The 23693-nt window shown below is 43.1% G+C and overlaps 5 protein-coding genes and 1 long non-coding RNA gene across 6 annotated transcripts; 4 read left to right on the top strand and 2 right to left on the bottom strand.

Moving 5' to 3' along the window:
* Nucleotides 1–2847: 2847 nt before the first annotated feature.
* Nucleotides 2848–5321, bottom strand: gpatch4 (G patch domain containing 4). The gene is made up of 2 exons (XM_033984868.2): nt 5082–5321; nt 2848–4164 (listed from the first exon to the last, which is right to left on the bottom strand). Exons 1-2 carry the CDS (start codon nt 5158–5160, stop codon nt 3374–3376), a joined length of 870 nt encoding a protein of 289 aa, XP_033840759.1. The 5' UTR covers nt 5161–5321; the 3' UTR covers nt 2848–3373.
* A 2882-nt stretch (nt 5322–8203) lies between these two features.
* Nucleotides 8204–8593, top strand: LOC117387493 (histone H2A). Its single transcript, XM_033985008.2, has one exon. It carries the CDS (start codon nt 8208–8210, stop codon nt 8583–8585), a length of 378 nt encoding a protein of 125 aa, XP_033840899.1. The 5' UTR covers nt 8204–8207; the 3' UTR covers nt 8586–8593.
* An 888-nt stretch (nt 8594–9481) lies between these two features.
* Nucleotides 9482–20291, top strand: LOC117387187 (histone H3-like). Its single transcript, XM_033984619.2, has 3 exons — nt 9482–9827; nt 18439–18444; nt 19932–20291. Exons 1-3 carry the CDS (start codon nt 9499–9501, stop codon nt 20251–20253), a joined length of 657 nt encoding a protein of 218 aa, XP_033840510.1. The 5' UTR covers nt 9482–9498; the 3' UTR covers nt 20254–20291.
* LOC129457174 (uncharacterized) lies at nt 14544–14766 on the bottom strand. The gene is made up of 2 exons (XR_008649128.1): nt 14655–14766; nt 14544–14590 (listed from the first exon to the last, which is right to left on the bottom strand). It is a non-coding gene; the product is annotated as an uncharacterized LOC129457174 (long non-coding RNA).
* LOC117387172 (histone H1-like) lies at nt 18756–19367 on the top strand. Its single transcript, XM_033984599.2, has one exon. The coding sequence runs from the start codon at nt 18761–18763 to the stop codon at nt 19355–19357; it is 597 nt and encodes a 198-aa protein (XP_033840490.1). The 5' UTR covers nt 18756–18760; the 3' UTR covers nt 19358–19367.
* A 747-nt stretch (nt 20292–21038) lies between the features above and the next one.
* LOC117387176 (histone H2B 1/2) lies at nt 21039–21430 on the top strand. The gene has a single exon (XM_033984604.2). It carries the CDS (start codon nt 21056–21058, stop codon nt 21428–21430), a length of 375 nt encoding a protein of 124 aa, XP_033840495.1. The 5' UTR covers nt 21039–21055.
* Nucleotides 21431–23693: the final 2263 nt, after the last annotated feature.

The raw sequence follows: 23693 nt of genomic DNA on the forward strand, positions 1-23693 counted from the left end.
TCGGTCAGAAAGATGAGTCTCACATTTGAGTGGAAAAATGGAAAAATGAAAGATATTTGTAGTCATTAATTAATTATTAATTTATGAAACTTAAACTCCAGGTGAGGTGCAAACATTATTATGGGTTCATTATTTGTCCTTGCACCTATCTGCATCTTGGTACATCTGTATAACTATTCCAACACTGGTCACACAACAATCTTAGAAGAATTGCCTGTCCTCTCGCAAAATGCTACTGCTACATTCATGTTGGGTTTACATGTTATGTGAGGCCATAACATTCACTTAACGTAAGTCAGGAATGATGTAATGCAGAGACTATAATCTTAACCATTGTCAGAACTTACCCAATCATAACCACAACCTAACTCATGTGGACTTTAAACTATGTTGCTGAGCTAATAATAATACTCGCCTACAGCATTGCTGTGATTATAAAACTCTCCAAGAAGGCCATAGCTTTAAGAAACCTAATATTCTGAATGGCCAATGGAAAACTTCTATCCTTAGTCAACTCAATATTCAAATATTCAGAATAGATGTTCACTACTGACCTGTTGCCAAAATTATTGCAATCCATCAGAAATGTGCTACAATGTGCTTGTGATGTCATACTTCCAGTTTAAGTACTGCAAAAAAGGGAACTGAGATTATATATATATATATATATATATATATATATATATATATATATATATATATATATATATATATATATATATATATATATAATATATTTTTTTTTTTGAGTCTTTTTAAAAAGTTTCATAAAAAAAACTAAAAAAAATAATAATAATTTTACATACATCCAAATTGCATTGTTACCAAATTTTTCAATAAAGGCCTATCTCTTGCCACTCTAGTGCATAGAGATGTGCGTTTTACCTTGATAAAAACTATGAAAGCAAAGATTTGTGAGGAGAATTAAAAGGCTGATGGATGATCTGCAATGTTGGTTACAGGTCAGGTCAGATCTGTGGAGCGGCAAGCCCACTCACAATAAGAATACACCTTTTACATGTTAAGCACTAAACATGTAAAAGATGTATTATTTTACATGTTTAGTGCTTAACACACTTAACGCACTAAAACACCCATAACTGAGCACAGGCAGATCAGTTTAATGCCATACTAAGGGACATTCCATGCAGAGCAACAGCAAGGACTCGTTACAAGGAGTGTGGTTTTAGAATTCAACACACTGAACGTTACAGAGATTATGCATTGTCTGTGTAGTCCCTCAATCGTCCAGGTCTAATTCATTACTCCCAAGTGACCTTTGCCACTCACTAATAACGTTTCAAATGTTGTGATGCCACCTGCATAACCGTTTGCTTTGGATTCATTACTAAAGTTTAAATGCTAAAGTAAACATTTAAGTACCTCACAGTTCAGCCGACACGGAGCAAGTGACAGCGTTGTGGAGCTAACGGTAAAAAGACAAAATAATCCAGGAATGAGCCAAAGTTTGAACCCCCATCACGACCATGTGTGCGCACGAGCCCGGTACAAGCTAACGTCAGTGCTGTCATTTCGCACCATAAACGTGTGATGTTGTAAATTTCTATGCACCATATTCACGGGGAAATTTTTTAAAAATGCATAAAATGTGCTCGTCGCATCGTTATCCGTCTTGATTAGTCGGAATAGCAGCATGAATGCTAACAGAAATAGCACAGAACTCCTAAGCTAGTAGCATTAGCATGGTGCGTTCACTGTACAATAACAGTGGGAGATTTGCTCACCTAACGCAGTACTGTATTTTTTCTTATTTGTAATTTATATTTTATGTATTTTTCTGCTGTCGATAACCCATCCCCTATGTGTGTATATTAAAACATTTGTTTAATAGGTAGATTATAAAATATATATCAACAAATACAATCAATTCGAATAGTAGCTTCTCTTAAAATCCCGATCCACGCGAAGTACCAAATATCACTAGCTCACAACAGCAAGAATTCTATGGTGGAATTTTATTGACCTTCTGAAAGAATTGTTTTCCGAGCCAATCTTATACTAACCAACTTTTCACTTGTCAACATGGATGTACTGTTTGCCTTTCATACTGTCTAAAAATAATTACATAACTAATGATTATATAAATAATTTTGATGGTAATTTGCGCGTGTAATTTGGCTGATTGAATTCTAACAACGCATGAAAACCATTTCCCTTTCACTCAAATGTGTCAAAAGTCTTGTAAACATTTCATTTTTTTGTACATAGCAACATGGCAAGTAAAAAAAAGACCTTTGTTTGTTATTGGGCTTATCCACATTTCAAAAGTACAGAGTTCAATTTATCTGAACACTTTTTGTTTTGTTTTTTGCTGTCAGGACGTAAGCAGTAATCACTAGTTGCCATATCAATTTTATGTTACCAAGATTGGACATTTGTTAATCCTACCTTAGATATTTCAGAGATTATCCCATAGATATACAAGTCCTAGCCCTTTATCTGCAATGCCAGCTAGATCAAGATTCAGTGATTTCTAATTGTCAATGAGAAGTCCACAGTCAGTCCAGTCAGTAAAAGCATATGGTTTGAAGCGTTTTAAATGTCACCGATTAAACATCTGTATTTTTTTAGATTGAGAAAATTCACACTGAAACCCGTATTTATTTTTAATAAGACCAATTGCATTCAATTTAAAATGTGATCTATAAATATGCACAAAGTAAATACATACTTTGAATTTTTGTGAGAAAATTCCTAAGGTGTAATTCAAAATGTTAAAAAGAAAAATGCTTTAGAATAATTTCACCTTTTTCATTGAGAGATAGGATTGCACACACCTTGTGATGATGGCAATGTCAAAACAATAGAAAAATGATTAAAAAGAAACACACTGAAAATGTAATTTTATTAAGCATGTTGTTTTGTTTCTTCAATATAGCAATATTAATTTCATAGGAGGTTCAGACCTGTTGTTTATGAATTTCGGTCAGTTATGGGTAAGTTCATTAAAGACTGCATGAATTATTAGATCATTCAGTCCATTATCAGATTTAGACCAGAAAAGTTTCAAAAATATTGGACTGTGTGTATTCTGGATCCCTGGCAGTCATCATAAATGTGCTCACCGGTGAATCTTCCAAAGGTCAGATGGGTGTGATGACAGCTCAGCTCCTTTGTTTCACATCAGATTAACAGAATTTAGTGCTTTGCTCATTGACTCTGCAGTAATCTGCAAACAAAATTATGTTTCTCACACATGTGTTGCTGAAAAAACACATCTGATTGCACAATCATGTTTGTTCCCCATGCCCTATGTCGCATTGCATCTCAAGCTAGAATCAGACTGCTATCTGTCTGTATAAATAAATACAGAGATGATATTCTGGATTTGCTTTGCAACTCTCATGGCACATTACTCCTTGGACTTCTTTTTCTTCTTCTTGCGTGGTGGTGGGCTCTGTTGGGCATCATCGTCTCCCTGGATTTGTATATCCTCTTCCACTGCATTCCTCTTTTTCTTTTTCTTCTTACATCTGACTTCCTCAGCATGTTCGCTCTCCTCTGGCTCCAAACGCCTTACACTTTCTGCTGGCTTGTTTTTTCTCTTCTTTTTCTTCTTTGGCGTTCTTGCTGTGCTATCCTCGCAATCTCCGCTCACATCTTGTGTCTGTGCCTTTTTGCCATACTTGGCCATGAACTCTGCCTCTTGCTGCTCCAAACGGGCTAGCTTGGCACTCATTTTCAGCCCGTGCCTGGCTCCTTTGTGCGCTGTCCGACCACCGCACGCCTTCACCAGCTCGGCGTCGGACATCTTGGTGGTTGAGGACATGTCCAGTTTTGCGTCGTCCTCATCATCCGAGCTGCTGCTGCTGTCACTAGAAGCGCTCCTTGTGGCTTGCTCAAGGCCAGACACTAGCGTAGCTGATTTGACAAATGCACCATACAGTTTGTCTTTAGCAAAGCTGGCCTTTAGTGGCTTCTTGTTGGAGATGGTTCCCTCACTTTCGCCACCGCTCTTATGGAGTTTGGTGCCGGAGTGGTTGGACTCCACTTTGAGGCTGGCAGACGTCTGGTTGAAAATGTGGTCCCACCAGTGAAACGTAAACTGGTCACCCTCCTTGTGCCCGATACCGCCTTTGTCGCATTTCACTTTCACTTTGATGGCCTCAGAAATGCCGTTTTCATCTCGCCCAAGCCCCTTGCCTATGAATACACATACAGAGGAGTAAATAGAAAATACTGTTGATTTAAATGTGGTGTCTACACAAAGGAACTATATGAAAATAAAATAAAAATACAAATCTTGCACTTTGTCCCCAGATATGGGGTAGACATGTTCAAATCAAAGATAGCTACTACTGATGACAACTGTAATGCTGATTTATTTTTAATTACAAAAACATTGGAAATTAAAACAAACACCTTGGCCATCATGCCCCGTTGGTTTAAACCTAAAAGGAATCTCTCTGATCTAACTGGCTGCAGAAGCTGGGGTTTAGGTAGGGTCCAATCATGAATCAGTGCTAGTGCAGCCTCTGCCGCTCAGTGAGTGAATTCTGGAGGTTCTGAGCTTTCACATGAGGCCTGTCCATAAACTGAGAATGAAAAAAAACATACGTGTTCTCTATCTGCAGGTTAAGGCACTGGCAACCCAGGTTCAGTTGTGATTGTAGCTCAGTTTTTAAATAAATTTGTATAGTTTACTTGCCTTACTACCTTTACATGTGTTGAAAGTAACAAAAACAGATAACGTAAAACAATCTATGCATCATTTGCAATATTCAGTAAATGGTTTGCTTAGAATGCCAGCTGAAAACACTGAAATGGTAACAACTTTAAATGGACATGGAGCATGAGTACATATGCTTGCTTTCCTCCAGTCATTTCTCTTTCTTGACGTTGAAAAAAAAGATACGAGACGTGTTCTAAACGTTGTATAGTTTACGAGGTCAGATCACGGCAGGAGCAGGGCGCGTCTGAGTGCGTCGTTTACGTGTTCTGTTATTATTATGACAACTTCAACACAAATCTGTTGATGAGATTGGTCTTGGGGTGCATATGTCCACTCGTTAAAGCCTAAACGGAGCATATAAGACTAGGCCACTGCGAGAAGAGTTTACCGTGCTCCCAGCCGTGGCGGAGCAGCTGGCGTTCGGCGAACCGTAACCCGCGGCTCTTCTCGGCTCCAGACTCCGCCATGATCGGGCAAAAACAGCAACTACAACTCCTTTACAGATATGAACGGAATAATGACAAAAGGCACGTAGATTTCACACATATTTCACTGGGATGCTGGTAAAGAAACACATGTGGCACCAGTTGGTTGAATTCGTCCATTAATGATGACGACATTCATAAGCGCCGCCCATTGTTTTTTTTATTTATTTATTTTTTATTATAAGCTTAAACGTCATTGAGGCTTGTAAATATATACACACATTTTCTTTTCAAGTTGAGCAGGTTTCTAAAAAATAAACAATTGTACAATCATAGTACCTTGTTCAGCTTAAAAAAGAAGTGGTCTCAAATTCATTCAAGTATTTGCGCTTCTGTATAAGGCGAGGCAAGTTTCTTTATATAGCACAATCGTACACAAAATAATTCAAAATACTTTACAGAATAATATAGACATTAAAAGTAACATGCAACAAATCAGAATATAAATACAGTAATCACAAATAATCATGATAAAATTAATATTAAAAGAGAAGATTGCGGAATAAAAACCTTTCAGTCGTTTTGAGCCTGGATTTAAACTCTGAATAAAGGCCTTTCTCACATCTTCAGGAGGAGGGATTTTGCAATGAAAAATTAGAAATTAGGTTATTAATTGCAATTTTCATCCTCTAATTCCATCCATCCATTTCTTCCGCTTATCCGGGGCCGGGTCGCGGGGGCAGCAGTCTAAGCATAGACTCCCAAACTTCCCTCACCCCAGACACGTCCTCCAGCTCCTCCGGTGGGATCCCAAGGCGTTCCCAGGCCAGCCGAGAGACATAGTCCCTCCAGCGTGTCCTGGGTCTTCCCCGGGGCCTCCTCCCGGTGGGACATGCTCAGAACACCTCCCTAGGGAGGTGTCCAGGAGGCATCCTGAACAGATACCTGAGCCACCTAAGCTGGCTCCTCTCAACGTGTAGGAACAGCGGCCCTACTCCGAGCTCCTCCCGTGTGACTGAGCTCCTCACCCTATCCCTAAGGGTGCGCCCAGCCACTCTGCGGAGGAAACCCATTTCGGCCGCTTGTATCCGCGACCTTGTCCATTCGGTCATTACCCAGAGCTCATGACCATAGGTGAGGGTAGGAACGTAGATTGACCGGCAAATCGAGAGCTTCGCCTTCCGGCTCAGCTCCTTCTTCACCACAATGGACCGATACAGCGACCGCATCACTGCAGATGCTGCACCGATCTGCCTGTCAATCTCCCGCTCCATCCTTCCCTCACTCGTGAACAAGACCCCGAGATACTTGAACTCCTCCACTTGGGGCAGAGACTCACCACCCACCTGGAGAGGGCAAACCACCTTTTTCCGGTCGAGAACCATGGCCTCGGATTTGGAGGAGCTGATTCTCATCCCAGCCACTTCACACTCGGCTACAAACCACGCCAGTGCCTGCTGCAGGTCCTGGCTGGATGAAGCCATCAGGACAACATCATCCGCAAAGAGCAGAGATGAAATCCTGTGGTTCCCAAACCAGACCCCCTCCGGCCCCTGACTGCGCCGAGAAATTCTGTCCATAAATATAATGAACAGAACCGGTGACAAAGGGCAGCCCTGGTGGAGTCCAACATGCACCGGGAACAGGTCTGACTTACTGCCCAGGTCGCAAGGGCAGGAGTCTAAGCAGGGACTCGCAGACTTCCTTCCGGACATGTCCTCCAGCTCCTTTGATGGGAGCTCAAGATGTTCCCTGGCAAACCGAGAGACATAGTCACTCCAGCGTGTCCTGGGTCTTCCTTGGGACATCCTCCCAGTGGGACATGCCTGGAACAACTCCCTAGGGAGGCATCCAGGAGACATTATGAACAGATGCCTGAACAGATACCTACACTGCAGCTGTAAACAGATATTGTCTCCAGTTTCAGTCTTCATGGCCTCAATTCAACCTTTATTGGTCCTACTGGCTCATCCTATTGTTTTCCTTCGTTCCTGTTGTTTGCTTTGTGTGTAACCTCATCGTCAGACCCAAAGAAAACAAAAGAAACAAAGGATGGGTGACTGGGGTAATGTGCTTTTGGTGTTGTCAAAGGCCTATTTCATCTGGACCCTGTGTGAGGATCCAGCATGAGCACTTAACTGTGTCAAATGTAGAAACAAGCGCCTTTCTTTAGTTACATGATCTCACGTCACACATTTCACCCATTTGTGACTACACAGCCATTATTTATTAACTAGTAATTCATTTTATTGCAAATTTTAACTCAAGAATATCTACAAATAAAGTGTATTTCTCACAGTCTACTCTGATCCTGTACTGCTCTTCCAGTTGTCTCTCCCTCATCCTCTGTCATCTGTCCCCTCCTGTCTGGGCGTGGCTACGTGCACACCTGGTTTATGTCTATAATCTATCTCCAGTATAAGAAGAGCAGCTCCACAGCCACTCCTGGCCAGTTTATTTGTTCAACGCTATTCGTTAGTAATTCATCACTTGGTGCTTTTGATATTTTTGGATTCCTGATGAAAGTATGTTTTCCTCTGCTCAGATCCTGCTCCCTTGCCTATCATGCCCTACCAGCCTAACTGCTTCATTAATTGTAAATAAGTAACTTTTTTGACTATCTTTCTGTGTTCTGCTTTTGGGTCCTGTATCAAACCGAAACAGTATTATTGATGAAAATCCAAAAATGCTATTCTTTTTGACATCTTGATGTATTAATGAAGCTGTCTTTGTTATGTGTTTGTGTTTTAAAGTCTGTATAGTCCAGATTACGATTACAATGACCAAAATTCGACTATGATTATTTGGAATTGTCACTACTAATCGTTGCAGCCTGACTTCACACAGCAGCAGTTTCTGCAATTTACACTCCCCTGTATTAAAGTATTCCATTTCATATAAATTAAATAATCTACCACAAAAATAACAGTGACACCACACGGTGTGTCCAGTGAAGTCAGAGCTCCTCCTCTTGTCTGAGTGCGGCCGCTCATTGGTGCGGCGCACAAACGCACGCGCTCCCGCAGATAAAAGGCGCTGCTCTTCGTCTCCAGACATTCGTTCTCTCGTCACGAAACCAAACTTTAACTATGAGCGGAAGAGGCAAAACCGGAGGAAAGGCCCGCGCTAAGGCCAAGTCCCGTTCCTCTAGGGCCGGACTGCAGTTCCCTGTTGGCCGTGTGCACAGGCTGCTCCGCAAAGGAAACTACGCAGAGCGCGTTGGCGCAGGAGCTCCCGTGTACCTGGCCGCCGTGCTGGAGTACCTGACCGCTGAGATCCTGGAGCTGGCGGGAAACGCGGCCCGTGACAACAAAAAGACCCGTATCATCCCCCGCCACCTGCAGCTGGCCGTGCGCAACGACGAGGAGCTCAACAAACTGCTGGGAGGAGTGACCATCGCTCAGGGAGGCGTGCTGCCCAACATCCAGGCTGTGCTGCTGCCCAAGAAGACCGAGAAGGCCAAGTAAAGCATCTCCAAGACTCAACAACAAACGGCTCTTTTAAGAGCCAAACACTCTCAAAAAAGAGCCACCTCTGTTGAACCAGACCATAGTATAATAACATACGGCAATCAGTCACAAAGGAATGTTATAATGTCCCCCCTTTATGATAAACCGCATTTATCTCACCATGTGCGTAGACTGAGCACATGCAAGTCTCACCAAATATACAAAGAGCGCGCGTTGGAGTGTGCGTAAAAGCTCAGGGACGTGCGCATTTTGACGCAGTGTGTGTCCTCTTACACTTCACTTACATGGAGGACTGGGGCCACAGTTCGGAGAAAAACTGCCCTGAACCAGGAGCCAAAAAAGCCCCTGTTCTTTTGTGTGCGCGCGCCATCACGTGCACGATTTACAGAGCTCCAAAAGATAAGTGTCTATTTGCTCCTCTCTTTATCTTCAATGACTCCACTTTAGGTGTGATTAAAGGTGATTACGGAGGTATTCAATGTACAAAATACTGAGATGAGGAATTTGTCTAAACCAAAAATGGATTCCACTCGTGAGCGACTTGACGGTGTGAATATGACACAACTACACAAGAGGTGGAGTAGGTTCATTGGGACAGAGGATCAGAGATCAGGATATAGCTGCATGTGCCGGTGTGGAGCCTGTTCTACTGCCTCTTTTCCCTCGTGGAACAATAGCCCCGCCCCCTCCACGGTCCCGCTCAGCTTTAGGCGCTCACTTCAAACACGCGAGCTCCAATAGAAAGCGCTTTAGCTGCGCCTCTCTGGGCGGCGCTGTGCGTCAGAGTTTGACGCAGACCAATCACGGAGCCCGCTCCTGTGTGTGCGCGTGAGGCTGCCCGCTTAAAAACAGCTCGTTTGCAGCTCCTCAGTAGTTCCTCTTCTCTGTTCACAGACGAGACACTAGAAACATGGCCAGAACCAAGCAGACCGCCCGTAAATCCACCGGAGGCAAAGCCCCCAGGAAGCAGTTGGCCACTAAGGCCGCGCGTAAGAGCGCCCCGGCCACCGGAGGAGTCAAGAAGCCTCACCGCTACAGGCCCGGGACCGTGGCTCTGAGGGAGATCCGCCGTTACCAGAAGTCCACCGAGCTGCTCATCCGTAAACTGCCCTTCCAGCGCCTGGTCAGGGAGATCGCCCAGGACTTCAAGACCGACCTGCGCTTCCAGAGCTCCGCCGTCATGGCTCTGCAGGAGGCCAGCGAAGCTTATCTGGTGGGTCTGTTCGAAGACACCAACCTGTGCGCCATCCACGCCAAGAGGGTGACCATCATGCCCAAAGACATCCAGCTGGCCCGACGCATCCGCGGAGAGAGGGCTTAAAGCGCCTGACTCTCAACAACGGCTCTTTTAAGAGCCACCACACGCACTAAAGAGCCGCTTTGTTTGTTTGTTTTGTAAGACACAGGAAACTCACACTTTTGCTTAAGTTTTGTAAGGACGTGCTAAATTTAGGTTTAGATTAGAGAAAAAAACAGTCTGCATGTACTTTTCACGTCAGCCAGCAGGGGGTGAAAATCCATCGGTCCTGGTCAACGGAGAGTGTTTGGAGGTGGTAGAGAAATGTAAGTATCTTGGAGTCGTCTTTGACTCATTTAACTTTTAAGGACCATGTAAAGAAAATCTCCAATATCATCAAATTTAACTTGTCAAATTTTAAGCATGTAAGACTTCATTTAACAGTAGAGGCAGCAAAGATTTATAAGCACTCAATGATACTTAGTCATATTAACTACTGTCATACCACATGGCCCCAGACTTCTGAGAGTGTTTTAAAGCCCCTAAAGTCTCTGTTTAAGAAAACTCTGAAAGCCTTAGATAAAAAGCCTTTAAACTATCATTATTGTAACATTTTGAGGAAGTACAATATCTTAGATTTTGAAAGTTATCAGATGTTCCTGGATGCTTGTCTCATTTTTAAAGTTCTAAATTGGCTTGCTCCTCCACCTTTTAAATGATTTTATTAATAAAAAAAAAAATACTGGGATAAACACCACAGCATTAACAAGAGGAGACTGCAGTATAGAAATATGCAGAACCAAATTTTGTCAAACTGGCATTTATCAGAGGCTCAAAATTATGGAACACACTGCCAGAGCACGTTATAAACTGTGGACACTACTCAACCTTCAAACAAACCCTAAAGAACTGGTTGAAAGCGCAGCAGTCCTGTACTCATAGATGAATATCCATTTGTCTTGGGCTCTTTATACTCTAAACCACATATGCCAAATGCGGCCCTCCACAGCATTTCATGTGGCCCTCGACAGGGTAAACTCAAAGGTATGATGGTCTTAAAATGTAATTTTATCAGGAGATACACAGTTACACAGCCACATTTTTACATCTAGGCTAATGCATATGTAATATTTGTAACTTGAACAAGTAATAAATACAGAAACGGTTAATTAACAAGTTAAAAAAGTAGTTAGCTGCCTTCAAAGGGCCGGATGTAAAATAAATCTATTTTGCTAATGTGGCCCCGGTGAATATATGTTTGACACTCCTACTCTAGACTGAGGCACTTCTACTGTAAATACTGTAATATGTTATTGTGTTCTCATGTTGTGTGTTTATGTCTGACTGGTGTATTGTCTAAATGTCTGTGTTTTCATGTTGAGTGTTTCATCTTTGCACCTGCCTTTGGGCAATGGATGAAATTTAGCTTCAGTGCTAACTCTGGCATATTTATGTGGAAACTTTTTTGTAGACGCATTGATTAATATGTACGGTCTTATATGCACATATATATGCTACACACCTGTTTTGACCTGGGAAATCCTGTCTATGCAGGACATGCTCCTGCACTGGTTACCCAGTCCCTGTGCCTCCAAGAGCTTCTACAGTTAAGTAATGTGCAAGCTACAAATGTTTTTACTCTAAATCAGACAAATTTGGCCCTATATATAATTATATTTAGTCTGGAGATCATACTAAATATGCATTAGAGTTGGCCGGCCGCTTCTGCACCAGTATAGCGCATGAATTTCTAATACTATGAATCCCAGAATGCTTTGCCCCTACCACTTCTGTTGACAGTCATTAGCATCCGCTACCTGTCGCCTCACTCAAATTTAATCCACCCCTTCCGAAAAACATGCAGATGTGGTTGAAATTTTTCAATAAATATTTAGTTTGGTCTTAGTCCCAGCTTTTAATTTTGGCCCTTTGTGATTTTGAGTTTGACAGCTCTACACTAAATAGTACATGAATGGTACACTTATAAATATCTCGGGTTTTGGCTTGACTAAAAGTGATAATATTTATTTTAAACTCTTACATAGTTCCTACATATGTTTTATCACTTTATTGGGATACAATATTTGTTTCTATAATAAACTGCTCAAAAGAAATACTGCAAGCAACCTTCCTTCCCGTACTGGATTATGAGGATGTGGCATATGCAGACTTCAGCCTCTGCTTTGAAACCGTTGGATCCTCTCTTTCGTTCTGCCCTTTGTTACCAATCACCTCTATGGAAAAGTGGGTTGTCCATCACTGTCTGTTAGAGGAGAACAGCACTGTATGAAATGTATCTGTATGGGACTACGTCAAAAACTGTAATGTGTATTATTGATACCGGAACATTTATTACCACATCACATGACTGCATAAGGCTAAGGACTAGCCACACCAAAACTCAGATGGGAAAAAGGGAAAATCCTTTTAGCCGTTTTGCTTCACAAAAATAGAATACACTCCAAGGAAAAGCTAAACGTAATGCATTTGTGAAACAGTCACAATTAAAAAATCTGGTAATGAGCTTTTATACATACACCTGCACCTTTCCCTTTTTTGTAATAAGCGCAGTAAAATATTTAGAATAAAAATGCATCCTTTTCCTCTCACCAAAAATATATTAATTCATGGAAAGTTTTATTTGTTCCACTTGCAAATAGTGCACCCTCAGATAGTGATGTTTCTAAGGAGAATCTGCCTAATTGATGCTAGAGCACAGCTCCTCACATGTCTCAAATTCTTTTTTGCTAGACATTTCTAAGTTTTTCATGAAGATATCACAACTATTCCCTTTGAATCAACGTGGCCATTGAGGTACAGTTTCTTTCATTTTATGTCAATTACTTTTGTCAGTGTGCATGTGAAGGCTGCGTGACTTTGTATTAATGTGCAACTTGCTTGATTGTTTTTCCTACATTATACATCTAGGAGTAGATTTTAAGAGGGTCAATTTAAGTTGTTGTATTTTCTTTTCCATAGATCTGACATCATGCGTCGGCATTGTGGGGCTTTTGTGCACGTGAAGACATGCTGAAGATTCTTCCGGTCTGAATAAATGTATCTTTAAACACAATAACAATTTCATGTCTTGTATAAACTCAAGGGTGGAGAAGCATGGTCTACAGCTAAACAAGTGCCCAGCTCTTAATAGTAATCTACCAAACAGGACAAACGGCAAAATATTTTAAGTTAAGATTTTATTTAAGAGACAAGTAGGCAGTACCTATGCAACACATCTTTGTCCAGAGATCCCAAAACATTTTTGGTGTACAGCAGTTCATTTAGTTTGTCAGTCCCTCCATTGTCACCGAAGGGTTCTTTCCAAGGGCATAGCACGTCTTCGCCTTCTGCTCCCCTTTTCACTGGATGTGTGGTTGCCTGGCTCATTGGCATCATCAAGAGTCGTGTTCAGGTTGCTGCCGGCGTCGTCCAACGTCGTGTTGCTGCCGGCGTCGTTAAGCGTGGCATTCATGGCATCATTATGAGTGACTGGACTTGTCTGTAAAAGGCAGTTTTAGCATTAGCGTTAAACCAACCCTATAAATACAATCAGATGTAACAAGTCTAAAATGGGGAGGGGGGTGTTGTGTCAGCCAGTCCAATAACTGATGGCATTTTCTCACAAAAAACACTACAGACCCCAGCTTTCTTTGAACTTGGTCTGCTGAGAGAATCTCGTAATGAGTATCAGTACAGTATATATATATATATAAAAATCAGGTTCAACTTCATTATAGTTTTGATTAGCATCAAATTTGACCAAAAGTCAGCCCCATCTGGAGTACAACTCTGAAGGTGGAGGAATACTCTTTGGAAAGGGCAAATTTGAAGAAAAACCTACCTCATTTTGTGCACCCCCTGTGGTGTCATTGAACAGAACGTGGACCTGCTGAAACCTTTTCACTGCAGCTTCCACTTGAACTGAAATGACACATTTTGGCAGCCATGCAGTGAAGTTTAGCTGTGCCAGCCTTTACATTAGACTAATGTTATCAACTCGTTTTGTGAAATGCATAATCTGCCATATGTAAACAGATTTCTACTCAAGATTTTGAAGAAACTGCCCCCACCATTCAAGTTTCCATTTTATTTCATGGACGGACAAAAAAAAAAAAAAAAAAAAAAAAAAGTAGCATTACAAAACACTACAACCAACGTCTACTCTACCATGAATGTGGTCAAAATTTATTCAAATGCATCTAAAGTAATGGAAGTCAAATTACTTTAAAAGGCTAGGCTACACCATGTCATTGTTTCCCCTGGTAGAGGCCGCTACCCGCTTGAATCCAAAGATGCTGAGGTTTGCCTAGAAACATTCAACAGTATGGCATTCAAGTTTTCCATCTCCATGGAGACAGGCAAATGACACAACATGTATGCATGTTTTTCCAGGCAATTTATAATCATAAAACGTAGTTTCAATAAATAAGCCTATTAGATCATTTCAGTGGCATACTGTGAAACAACATCTCCACAGAAAAACGAGTTAAATATAAAACGTGTGTATTGCATTGGCATACCCTCTTCGTCGTCGGAAGATGCATTGGTGAGCGCATTGGTGAGCGCGTTGGCGAGCCCGTTGATGAGCACGTCGACTACTGACTGGAGCAGTTGGACTACATGCTTCAGAACAGATGATTCTAAAACGACATTACTGTCACTTTAGCACACTAAACACTTTGACATGTTCTAACATAAAACATTAATAATACCAGACCTTTCTCTTCATGCTTGACTTCATTCAAACTCTTGTCACTGCTGCCAACTAGTAAACAAAAATTCAACAGTTTTTAGAACATAATCAAATGTTAAATTAAAGTTCTTAGTACCGGTGGCTGTCCCAAGAATGAGCAGAAAGCAACACAAAATCCAAACAGCTCCCATTTCGATGGTGTCAGGGAGGAAAGTCCAGTCAGAAGTGTTTTAGTTTTGTCAGCTCACGGGACATTGGCTCGATCTCCTCAGTGGTTTATAGTGGTCGTTGTCTATCTCAACCAATCAGAAGCCCCTGCACCTGTCCTTTAAAGGCTCATTACAGTCATGGAGGGCAGCTGTGGTACTTAAAGCCAGCCTACCTCATTTGTGCCTCACGTGGCACTTCTGACTGGACTTTCCTCCCCGACACCATCGAAATGGGAGCTGTTTGGATTTTGTGTTGCTTTCTGCTTGTTCTTGGGACAGCCACCGGTACTAAGAACTTTAATTTAACATTTGATCATGTTCTAAAAACTGTTCAATTTGTGTATTTTTGTTTACTAGTTGGCAGCAGTGACAAGAGTTTGAATGAAGTCAAGCATGCACAGAAAGGTCTGGTATTAATGTTTTATGTTAGAACATGTCAAAGTGTTTAGTGTGTTAAAGTAACTGTAATGTCGTTCTAGAATCATCTGTTCTGAAGCATGTAGTCCAACTGCTCCTGTCACTGGTCGACGTTGACGTGGAAGCCAATGCATCTTCCAACGATATAGAGGGTAAGCCAATGCAATGCACACATTTTGTATTTAACTCATCTTCCGTGGAGATGTTTTCACTTTGTAATTTGACTTTAATTACGTTAGATGCATTTGAATATATTTTGACCACATTCATGGTGGAATAGACGTTGGTGGTAGTGTTTTGTAATAGTACAAAAAAAAACATGTAGCGCTGAGTTCTGAAACAGAACTTGACATTACTGTTTCCTGGTGAGTTCTGGTGTCCATCCATGAAGAAACTGCCCCCCCCCCCATTCATGCGTTTCCATTTTATTTCAAAATCTTGATGAGAAATCTGTTTTACATATGACGGATTGTTATCAACTTGTTTTGTGAAATGCACAGCTAAACTTCACTGCATGACTGCCAAAATGTGTCATTTCAGTTCAATTGGAAAACCATGCAGTGAAAACATTTCAGCAGGTCCACGTTCTGTCCAATGACACCGCAGGGGGTGCACAAAATGAGGTAGGTTTTTCTTCAAATTTGAAGGTGGAGGAATTCACTTTGGAAAGGGCAGAGTTATAGTATTGATTAGCATCCAGAGTACAATGAATTTGCACCTGAATTGATCAGGAGTCAGTAGTCCTGCAGTCCCAGGACAGGTTGCTGTCACAAATTACACTTGCATTATAAAAGGTTTTATTGAATTAAATGTTCAGCCTGTCTTCCACTTCCATGTAGTCTTTTTTTTTTTTTTAAATGTTCTCCAAGTATTGGAGAACTTGTCATGTTTACAAAAATCAAAATGGTTCTTTTACTTATTTTTTTATTTTTTTGGATGACTTTAATTTTGGCGTCGGCATTGGTGAGATTTTGGCATTACACCACTGCTATCTCCCAAATGCACTTATTGACTATAGACTACTCTGAAAAAACCCTAGGGTTAACATACAAGACCAATTAGTCTTCAGTCAGGCACACCATCAATATACAAGAGACTGTAGTGGCGTAGCTGGGGTCTGTAGTGGTTTTTGTGAGAAAATGCCATCAGTTATTGGACTGGCCGACACAACCACCATTTTGGACTTGTTGCGTCTGATTGTAGCTATAGGTTTGGTTTAATGCTAAAACTGACTTTCTGTTTACAGACAAGTCCAGTCACTCATAATGATCAGAACGCCACGCTTAACGACGCCGGCAGCAACGGCAACGCCACACTGGACGACGCCGTGAATGCCACGCTTAACGACGCCGGCAGCAACGCGACGTTGGACGACGGCGTGAATGCCACGCTTAACGACGCCGGCAGCAACGCGACGTTGGACGACGGCGTGAATGCCACGCTTAACGACGCCGGCAGCAACGCGACGTTGGACGACGGCGTGAATGCCACGCTTAACGACGCCGGCAGCAACGCGACGTTGGACGACGGCGTGAATGCCACGCTTAACGACGCCGGCAGCAACGCGACGTTGGACGACGGCGTGAATGCCACGCTTAACGACGCCGGCAGCAACGCGACGTTGGACGACGGCGTGAATGCCACGCTTAACGACGCCGGCAGCAACGCGACGTTGGACGACGGCGTGAATGCCACGCTTAACGACGCCGGCAGCAACGCGACGTTGGACGACGGCGTGAATGCCACGCTTAACGACGCCGGCAGCAACGCGACGTTGGACGACGCCGTGAATGCCACGCTTAACGACGCCGGCAGCAACGGCAACGCCACACTGGAAGATGCCGGCCACCACAGCAATGCGACTCTTGATGATGCCAATGAGCCAAGCAACCACACATCCAGTGAAAAGGGGCGCAGAAGGCGAAGACGTGCTATGCCCTTGGACAGAACCCTTCGGTGACAATGGAGGAACTGACTGTCCAGAGACCCCAAAAGGTTTTTGGTGTACAGCAGTTCATTTTGCATAGGTACTGCCTACTTGTCTCTTAAATAAAATCTTAACTTAATGTTTTGCCGTTTGTCCTGTTTAGTAGATTACTATTAAGAGCTGGGCACTTGTTTAGCTGTAGACCATGCTTCTCCCCCCTTGAGTTTATGCAAGACATGAAATTATTGTTTAAAGATACATTTAGTCAGACCGGATGAATCTTCCATAGATCTGACATCATGCGTCTGCATTGTGGGGCTTTTGTGCACGTAAAGACATGAAAAGAGAATACAACTTAAATTGACCCTCTTAAAATCTACTCCTAGATGTATAATGTAGGAAAAACAATCAAATTGCACATTAATACAAAGTCACACAGCCTTCACACTGAAATAATAGAAACTACCTCACAACAATACAATAGAAACTACCTCACTGACTCAAAGGGAATAGTCACGATATCTTAAAACTTAAGTCCTTTTGTAGACACTTCTCTTTGCCAGAGTGTGGCTCCTCGTGTGTCCCAATTAGGCAGGTAGTACGCCCTAAGATTCCCCTTTAGAATATAGGAAAACCTTTTATTTGTTCCACTTGCAAATAGTGATGTTTGTAATCAAAAATATATTTATGGAAAATATGCCTTTTTCTAAATATTTTACTGTGCTTATTACAAAAAACACTAACTTAAATATGAGAGTTGCCTCTGACTGTAGCTACACTTCCACCAAATCACTAGTGATTTTTGAAAAAATGAACTTATGAAATGTAAACTATTCTAACCTGTGGCGGTGACTAACAAAAGTAGCTCTCAAACCATTTCCTTTCTCTGGCTAAGATGTGAACTTCACTGTCTTCAAAGGAGTGGTTAGTGTCTTTGAGACAAAACATTTACTAGGGAGAAAGGAAGTAATATGAAATAAGTAGCTTTTTTTAAAATGTTGTGATAAATGAGGATGTAATTACCATAAAACTTAAAATTACATTACAACAAAACAAACAAAAGGAGGCTCTGCCAAATTTACAAAGTTTCAAGATTCAAAGTCATACAAGTAACATGCTGTGGCAGGGGGCGGGTCCTTTTAAAGCGGTGCCCACAGGTGGAGGGTGACGATTGGCCAGGGCTTTGATTGTAGCTCCAATCACACGCAGAACGGTGCTGTCAATCATCTGCCAGCTGAGAGAGAGAGAGAAGAGAGAGAGGGGCAGAGAGAGGAAGAAAGAGAAAGAGACAGGCAGAGAGACAGAGACAGAGAGAGACAGAGAGGAGGACTCAATTTACACGTGTGTTTCTGACACATGAACATGAGGGCTGTGTTTAGGTCGGTCATAAAACAGTGTCAGTTTTCCTCCAGATCGGCATGACGGTTATAAGAACAGACACGCTCCACACTGAACATTGACTGGACTTTATGATAAGGGCACATTCTCGCGTGTCTATCCGTGTCCACTGTGTCCACTTTAGTTTTGGACTCTTTCCCTGACGCACAGAAGCACAGGCGCGTCTCACTCTGACGTACACAGCAGCCTCAGACTGCGTTGAGTCTCTACGGTTCTCACGGTGTGTTTAAGTGCGCTCCTTGTCCCGGGACACTCCATTCTCTCTCTCACTCTGTTAGTGACACTTGTACAATGGCAGAAGAAGCTCCCGCCGCGGCTCCGGCCAAAGCCGCCAAGAAGAAAACCACCAAACCCAAGAAGAGCGGCCCCAGCGTCAGCGAGCTCATCGTCAAAGCCGTGTCCGCCTCCAAAGAGCGCAGCGGCGTGTCCCTGCCCGCGCTCAAGAAGGCTCTGTCCGCCGCCGGGTACGATGCGGAAAAGAACAAGGCTCGGGTCAGGCTCGCCGTCAAGAAGCTGCTGGAGAAGGGCACTCTGGTCCAGAAAAAGGGCTCCTATAAGATGAACAAGACCGAGACCGTCAAGAAGGTGAAGAAGCCCGCAAAGAAAGCCGCTCCTAAAGCCAAGAAGCCCGCGGCCAAGAAACCAGCCACCGCCAAGAAACCCAAGGCAGCCAAGAAGCCCGCCTCCCCCAAGAAGGCCAAGAAGTCCCCGAAGAAGGCAGCGAAGCCCGCAGCCAAGCCCGCGGCCAAGAAAGCAGCCAAGAGCCCCAAGAAGCCCGCCAAGAGCCCCAAGAAGGCGGCGAAGAAGGCCCCTGCAGCCAAGAAAGCGGCCCCGAAGAAAACAGCCAAGCCCAAAGCCAAAAAGGCAGCGGCCCCCAAGAAGAAGTAAAGTCCCCGCTCAGAAAACTGCACCAACAACGGCTCTTTTCAGAGCCCCCACTCCCACTAAAGAGCTGCCTTTTATTCACTGCACACATTTATTTAAACCATTATTGTCCCACAGAGAGAAATGTGGCGCAGTGAAGTAATTAAGAAAATAAAAACATAAAAGGACCAACCAAATAAAACAACTAGAACAAAAAAAAAAACGGGAAACGGTGATTCTCCTGTGTCATTTTGTGCCACTACACGATGTTGCAGCATCAGTAACAACAGAAGACACATGTGTGAACACTAGATATACAACATGTTTATAAAAAGAAAGAATTGAAAACAAAAAGACAAATAAAGTCACACTGATCAAAGTACAGAAGTGAATGTTCCAATTGTGTATTCATATTTCCTGAACGTAAAAAGGTAACAAAAAAGCGGGAAATGTGAGTTAGTTTAATGTTTTGAATGTGTCTGTGCACATACTGTCCAGTTGGTGGAGCTAGAGAGCCCCTGTTCTCTGTCACGTCCTCTGTCAGTGAATAAAGCCCGTGCGCTCCGAGTCTGTAGTCATCTTGTGTTCACACTCACAGAGAACTCAACATGTCTGGAAGAGGAAAGGGAGGCAAAGGTTTGGGGAAAGGAGGCGCCAAGCGTCACCGTAAAGTTCTCCGTGACAACATCCAGGGCATCACTAAGCCCGCTATCCGCCGTCTGGCTCGCCGTGGCGGTGTGAAGCGTATCTCTGGTCTGATCTACGAGGAGACCCGCGGAGTGCTCAAGGTTTTCCTGGAGAACGTCATCCGTGACGCTGTGACCTACACCGAGCACGCCAAGAGGAAAACTGTGACCGCCATGGACGTAGTGTACGCCCTGAAGAGACAGGGCCGCACTCTGTACGGCTTCGGAGGTTAAACTCTGCTCCAAATCACGACACAACGGCCCTTTTCAGGGCCACACACACACCACTCAAGAGCTTTTGTTCTGTTCACTATATATACTTTATCACCAATGATGAAGACAAGTTATCACATAGAAATAATACAACTTTAAGTTAAAAATAAACCTGTTTGAGTCAGAAGGTGATTGGAGGGGGGGAAACTGGCACAGATCATAGTAATAACCGTAACCAAACTGGGTCTATATGAATCTTGGTGCGCGTAAAACACTCCATTTGAGGATTTTTATCTCGGTTTACTTTGAACTTTGATACTTTGAAATATGGTTTATTCAAAAAATCATGTACAATGATATTCAAATGGTGTAGCTGTTTACAGTGTGAAATACTGAGGTGATTCTTTATTTGTGCTTCCTTTACAGTCAAACTCTGTGCCAGGATCACAGGAGAAAAGGCGCCCGGAGAAATGTGCATAATCCTCTTTGTCAGGCCTAAACCTACTCAAAAGAACATGTCAACAGCCTACATAAGAAATACACTGTGAAGCGCTAAAAGCACAAAACTCAAACCATCACGTTATATTTCTGCTAATAACTGCGGGGGGACTACACGTTTCTATCTGAAAATGGGGGAGGGCTGCCACGTTTGCGCGGGAGTTTGTTTTGTCCGTTTCCCTCCTAACATCAGACTTGAAGAACTCCCCTCACCCCGCACATCCAGCGCGCACACGGGCTCCTCCAATCAGAGCGCAGCGAGGCCCGCATAAAAGCAGCGGCTGCGCCACTGTGCCTTCAGTGTGCGCTGATCCCGATCAGAAACATGCCTGAACCCGCCAAGTCCGCGCCCAAGAAGGGCTCCAAGAAAGCCGTGACCAAGACCGCCGGCAAAGGAGGCAAGAAGAAGAGAAAGACCAGGAAGGAGAGCTACGCCATCTACGTGTACAAGGTGCTCAAGCAGGTCCACCCCGACACCGGCATCTCCTCCAAGGCCATGAGCATCATGAACTCTTTTGTCAACGACATTTTTGAGCGCATCGGCGGAGAGGCCTCCCGCCTGGCGCACTACAACAAGCGCTCCACCATCACCTCCAGGGAGATCCAGACCGCCGTGCGCCTCCTACTGCCCGGAGAGCTGGCCAAGCACGCCGTGTCCGAGGGCACTAAGGCCGTCACCAAGTACACCAGCTCCAAGTAAAGTGCTCCAGAGAATTTACACACCAACGGCTCTTTTAAGAGCCACACACTCCACTAAAGAGCTCATCTGTTCTGTCTGCGGTCACATGGTTCACTCGCGCTGGATGTGCTGGGTGAGGGGAGTTCTTGACTGATTTTAGGAGGGAAACGGACAAAACAAACTCTTGCGCAAACGTGGCAGCCCTCCCCCATTTTCAGATAGAAACGTGTAGCCCCCCGCAGTTATTAGCAGAAATATAACGTAATGGTTTCACTTATGGACATGTTTTCAACGCAGCTAATACGTCTACATTTAAGGGTGCAGTCTGTTCTGTGCCCCGGGGTCTCCTGGCACATCCATTGTGAAGTGTTACTGTTACACCTGTATTTGTTTTATCTGTGTTTACACCCCCGAGGTGCACTGAGGTATGTTGTGGAATTTGTAATAGTAAAAAATCTTAAAGATATAAAAATCAACAGAAGTTGTCTTGAATCAAAAGTCTGGTTTATTGAATCACTTGTGCACAATCATCAAAGAGCTGTGTCCCTAGCAGTGTTGTCTCGCCCTCAGCTGAGAAAGATTATACCATCAAAACAACCCAGTTTAGGGTTTAGTCTAATCAAAGTGGCTGGAGGCCGCTAGACGCACAGAAAAGACATAACATACATAACAGATGGTATTATAAGGTTAGGTCGAAGCCATAACTGGTACTTTTGAATGGCTGTTTTACAAGTTAGATTAAAACATTTCAGTCTTTTGGTCATATAAGTAGAAACACAATTGAACAAGGTGATGAGAGCAGGGTCATAATGTTGGTAAATGCGAGTCCCCCAGGTACATCCACTGCCGAGGTGCCCAGAGACACATTCTGCTTAGGGCCCCCTGAAAGCTAGGGCTGGCCCTGTATACAGCAAAGCTTGTAATATTTTTTCGTGAGACAAGCAGGTGGTGGACACTGATGTCCAAATGAGGCTTCATGGGGGTTTGAACCCTGTGGGACTATTGTGTTGGAATTTGGTTCGTTACTCGAAGCTTCACTGATTTGAACGTGGGTGTCGTCTGCTGGCGCATTGGTTGTACTGCAGCAAAAGGTTGATGGCCCTGCAAGTGTGCACTTTTGTTATTAAGTTACCAGAGTTGGTAACTTTTACTCTGTATTGTATGCCTCTTTGTTTCTCTTTGTCTTTGTATGTATGTTTGCCAATGAAGACAATAATTTCCCCCTCTTGAGGATCAATAAAGTATATATTTCTAAATAAAACTGAAGCACACTTCAGTTCATGTGTTGCTTTTCCTTCTTGCTCCAGTCTACCAATATGTAGATATTTCACTTAATTGTCATCCACCAATGTTAAAAACATGAAGAATGAAATTTTGTGGGGATGGGGCTGCTCCATCCTCATGTTTGGCACAGTAATGCCTCATCATTGATGACGTGTTATTATTGTAGGACAGATGCCAAAAACAAAGCAAACACTTCACCTGCAAATTAAAAATGAGATATTATTATTATTATTCTTTTGTGTGAATAAGAGTTGAAAAATATGTTTACAAATAACCTTGTTTGGCGGCACCATTTCAAAATGCTCCCAGACTTGAGATCTCTTCCTGGTTGGTTCCACTGCAAAGCAATAAGAAAGTAAACAGACAGAACTACGAACGCTAATCAAATAAATCCAAATGGTATTGACCAGATAAGCAACACATCATGTTGTTTCAGCCATTTTAAACACAACTGAGACCTGCCAGCCCATTGAACCAAACCAGTCAGCTGATTCAGTCGAATGAAGCAGTGAATTGGTTTAAACATCATCAGTCACGTGACTTGAAGCTCCGGAGCAGTGCTTCAGGTGTGGAGGGGGGGTGTGGGTGTGTGTGTGTGTTGTTAGGCGTGTTCTATCAAAATGACGACTGGATTCGATCAGTTCAAATCTCAAAAGTTTATTCCCCTGACAGTTACAATCTAATACAGGACCCGGGGTCATATGATCTATCCCTCGTGTGTGCAGCAGGCGGTCTGTCTGCTTTTCCCTGGCCCCGTAACATAAAAATGTAACATGAAACATAAATATGCAAATATTATGTTGAGTAGGTTGTCGCCCAGGTTCCTCCCTCCGGCCTCGCTCATCTCTCTGGGCTGTACCAGTCTATTTTTCCGGCCTTGAGTCTCATCCGACCACCCTGTAAAGGAGCGTCTACACACCCCAACAGCCTTCCCCAATTCATATCACATAATATTGCTTTTAGCATAGTTTCAGTATTATCACAAGATGCTCCACTCTAG

This window comes from Periophthalmus magnuspinnatus, chromosome 19, assembly GCF_009829125.3.
Source record: "Periophthalmus magnuspinnatus isolate fPerMag1 chromosome 19, fPerMag1.2.pri, whole genome shotgun sequence".
Lineage (NCBI taxonomy): Eukaryota > Metazoa > Chordata > Actinopteri > Gobiiformes > Gobiidae > Periophthalmus > Periophthalmus magnuspinnatus.

What these genes read in the sequence shown, in the direction of transcription:
- LOC117387172 (XM_033984599.2), top strand. Translation starts at nt 18,761, where the DNA reads ATGGCAGAAGAAGCTCCCGCCGCGGCTCCGGCCAAAGCCGCCAAGAAG.
- gpatch4 (XM_033984868.2), bottom strand. Translation starts at nt 5,160, where the DNA reads ATGGCGGAGTCTGGAGCCGAGAAGAGCCGCGGGTTACGGTTCGCCGAA. An exon ending in CCGCCACGGCTGGGAGCACG is followed by an intron (nt 4,165 to 5,081) that starts GTAAACTCTTCT and finishes GTGTATTCATAG; the next exon opens with GCAAGGGGCTTGGGCGAGAT.
- LOC117387493 (XM_033985008.2), top strand. Translation starts at nt 8,208, where the DNA reads ATGAGCGGAAGAGGCAAAACCGGAGGAAAGGCCCGCGCTAAGGCCAAG.
- LOC117387187 (XM_033984619.2), top strand. Translation starts at nt 9,499, where the DNA reads ATGGCCAGAACCAAGCAGACCGCCCGTAAATCCACCGGAGGCAAAGCC.
- LOC117387176 (XM_033984604.2), top strand. Translation starts at nt 21,056, where the DNA reads ATGCCTGAACCCGCCAAGTCCGCGCCCAAGAAGGGCTCCAAGAAAGCC.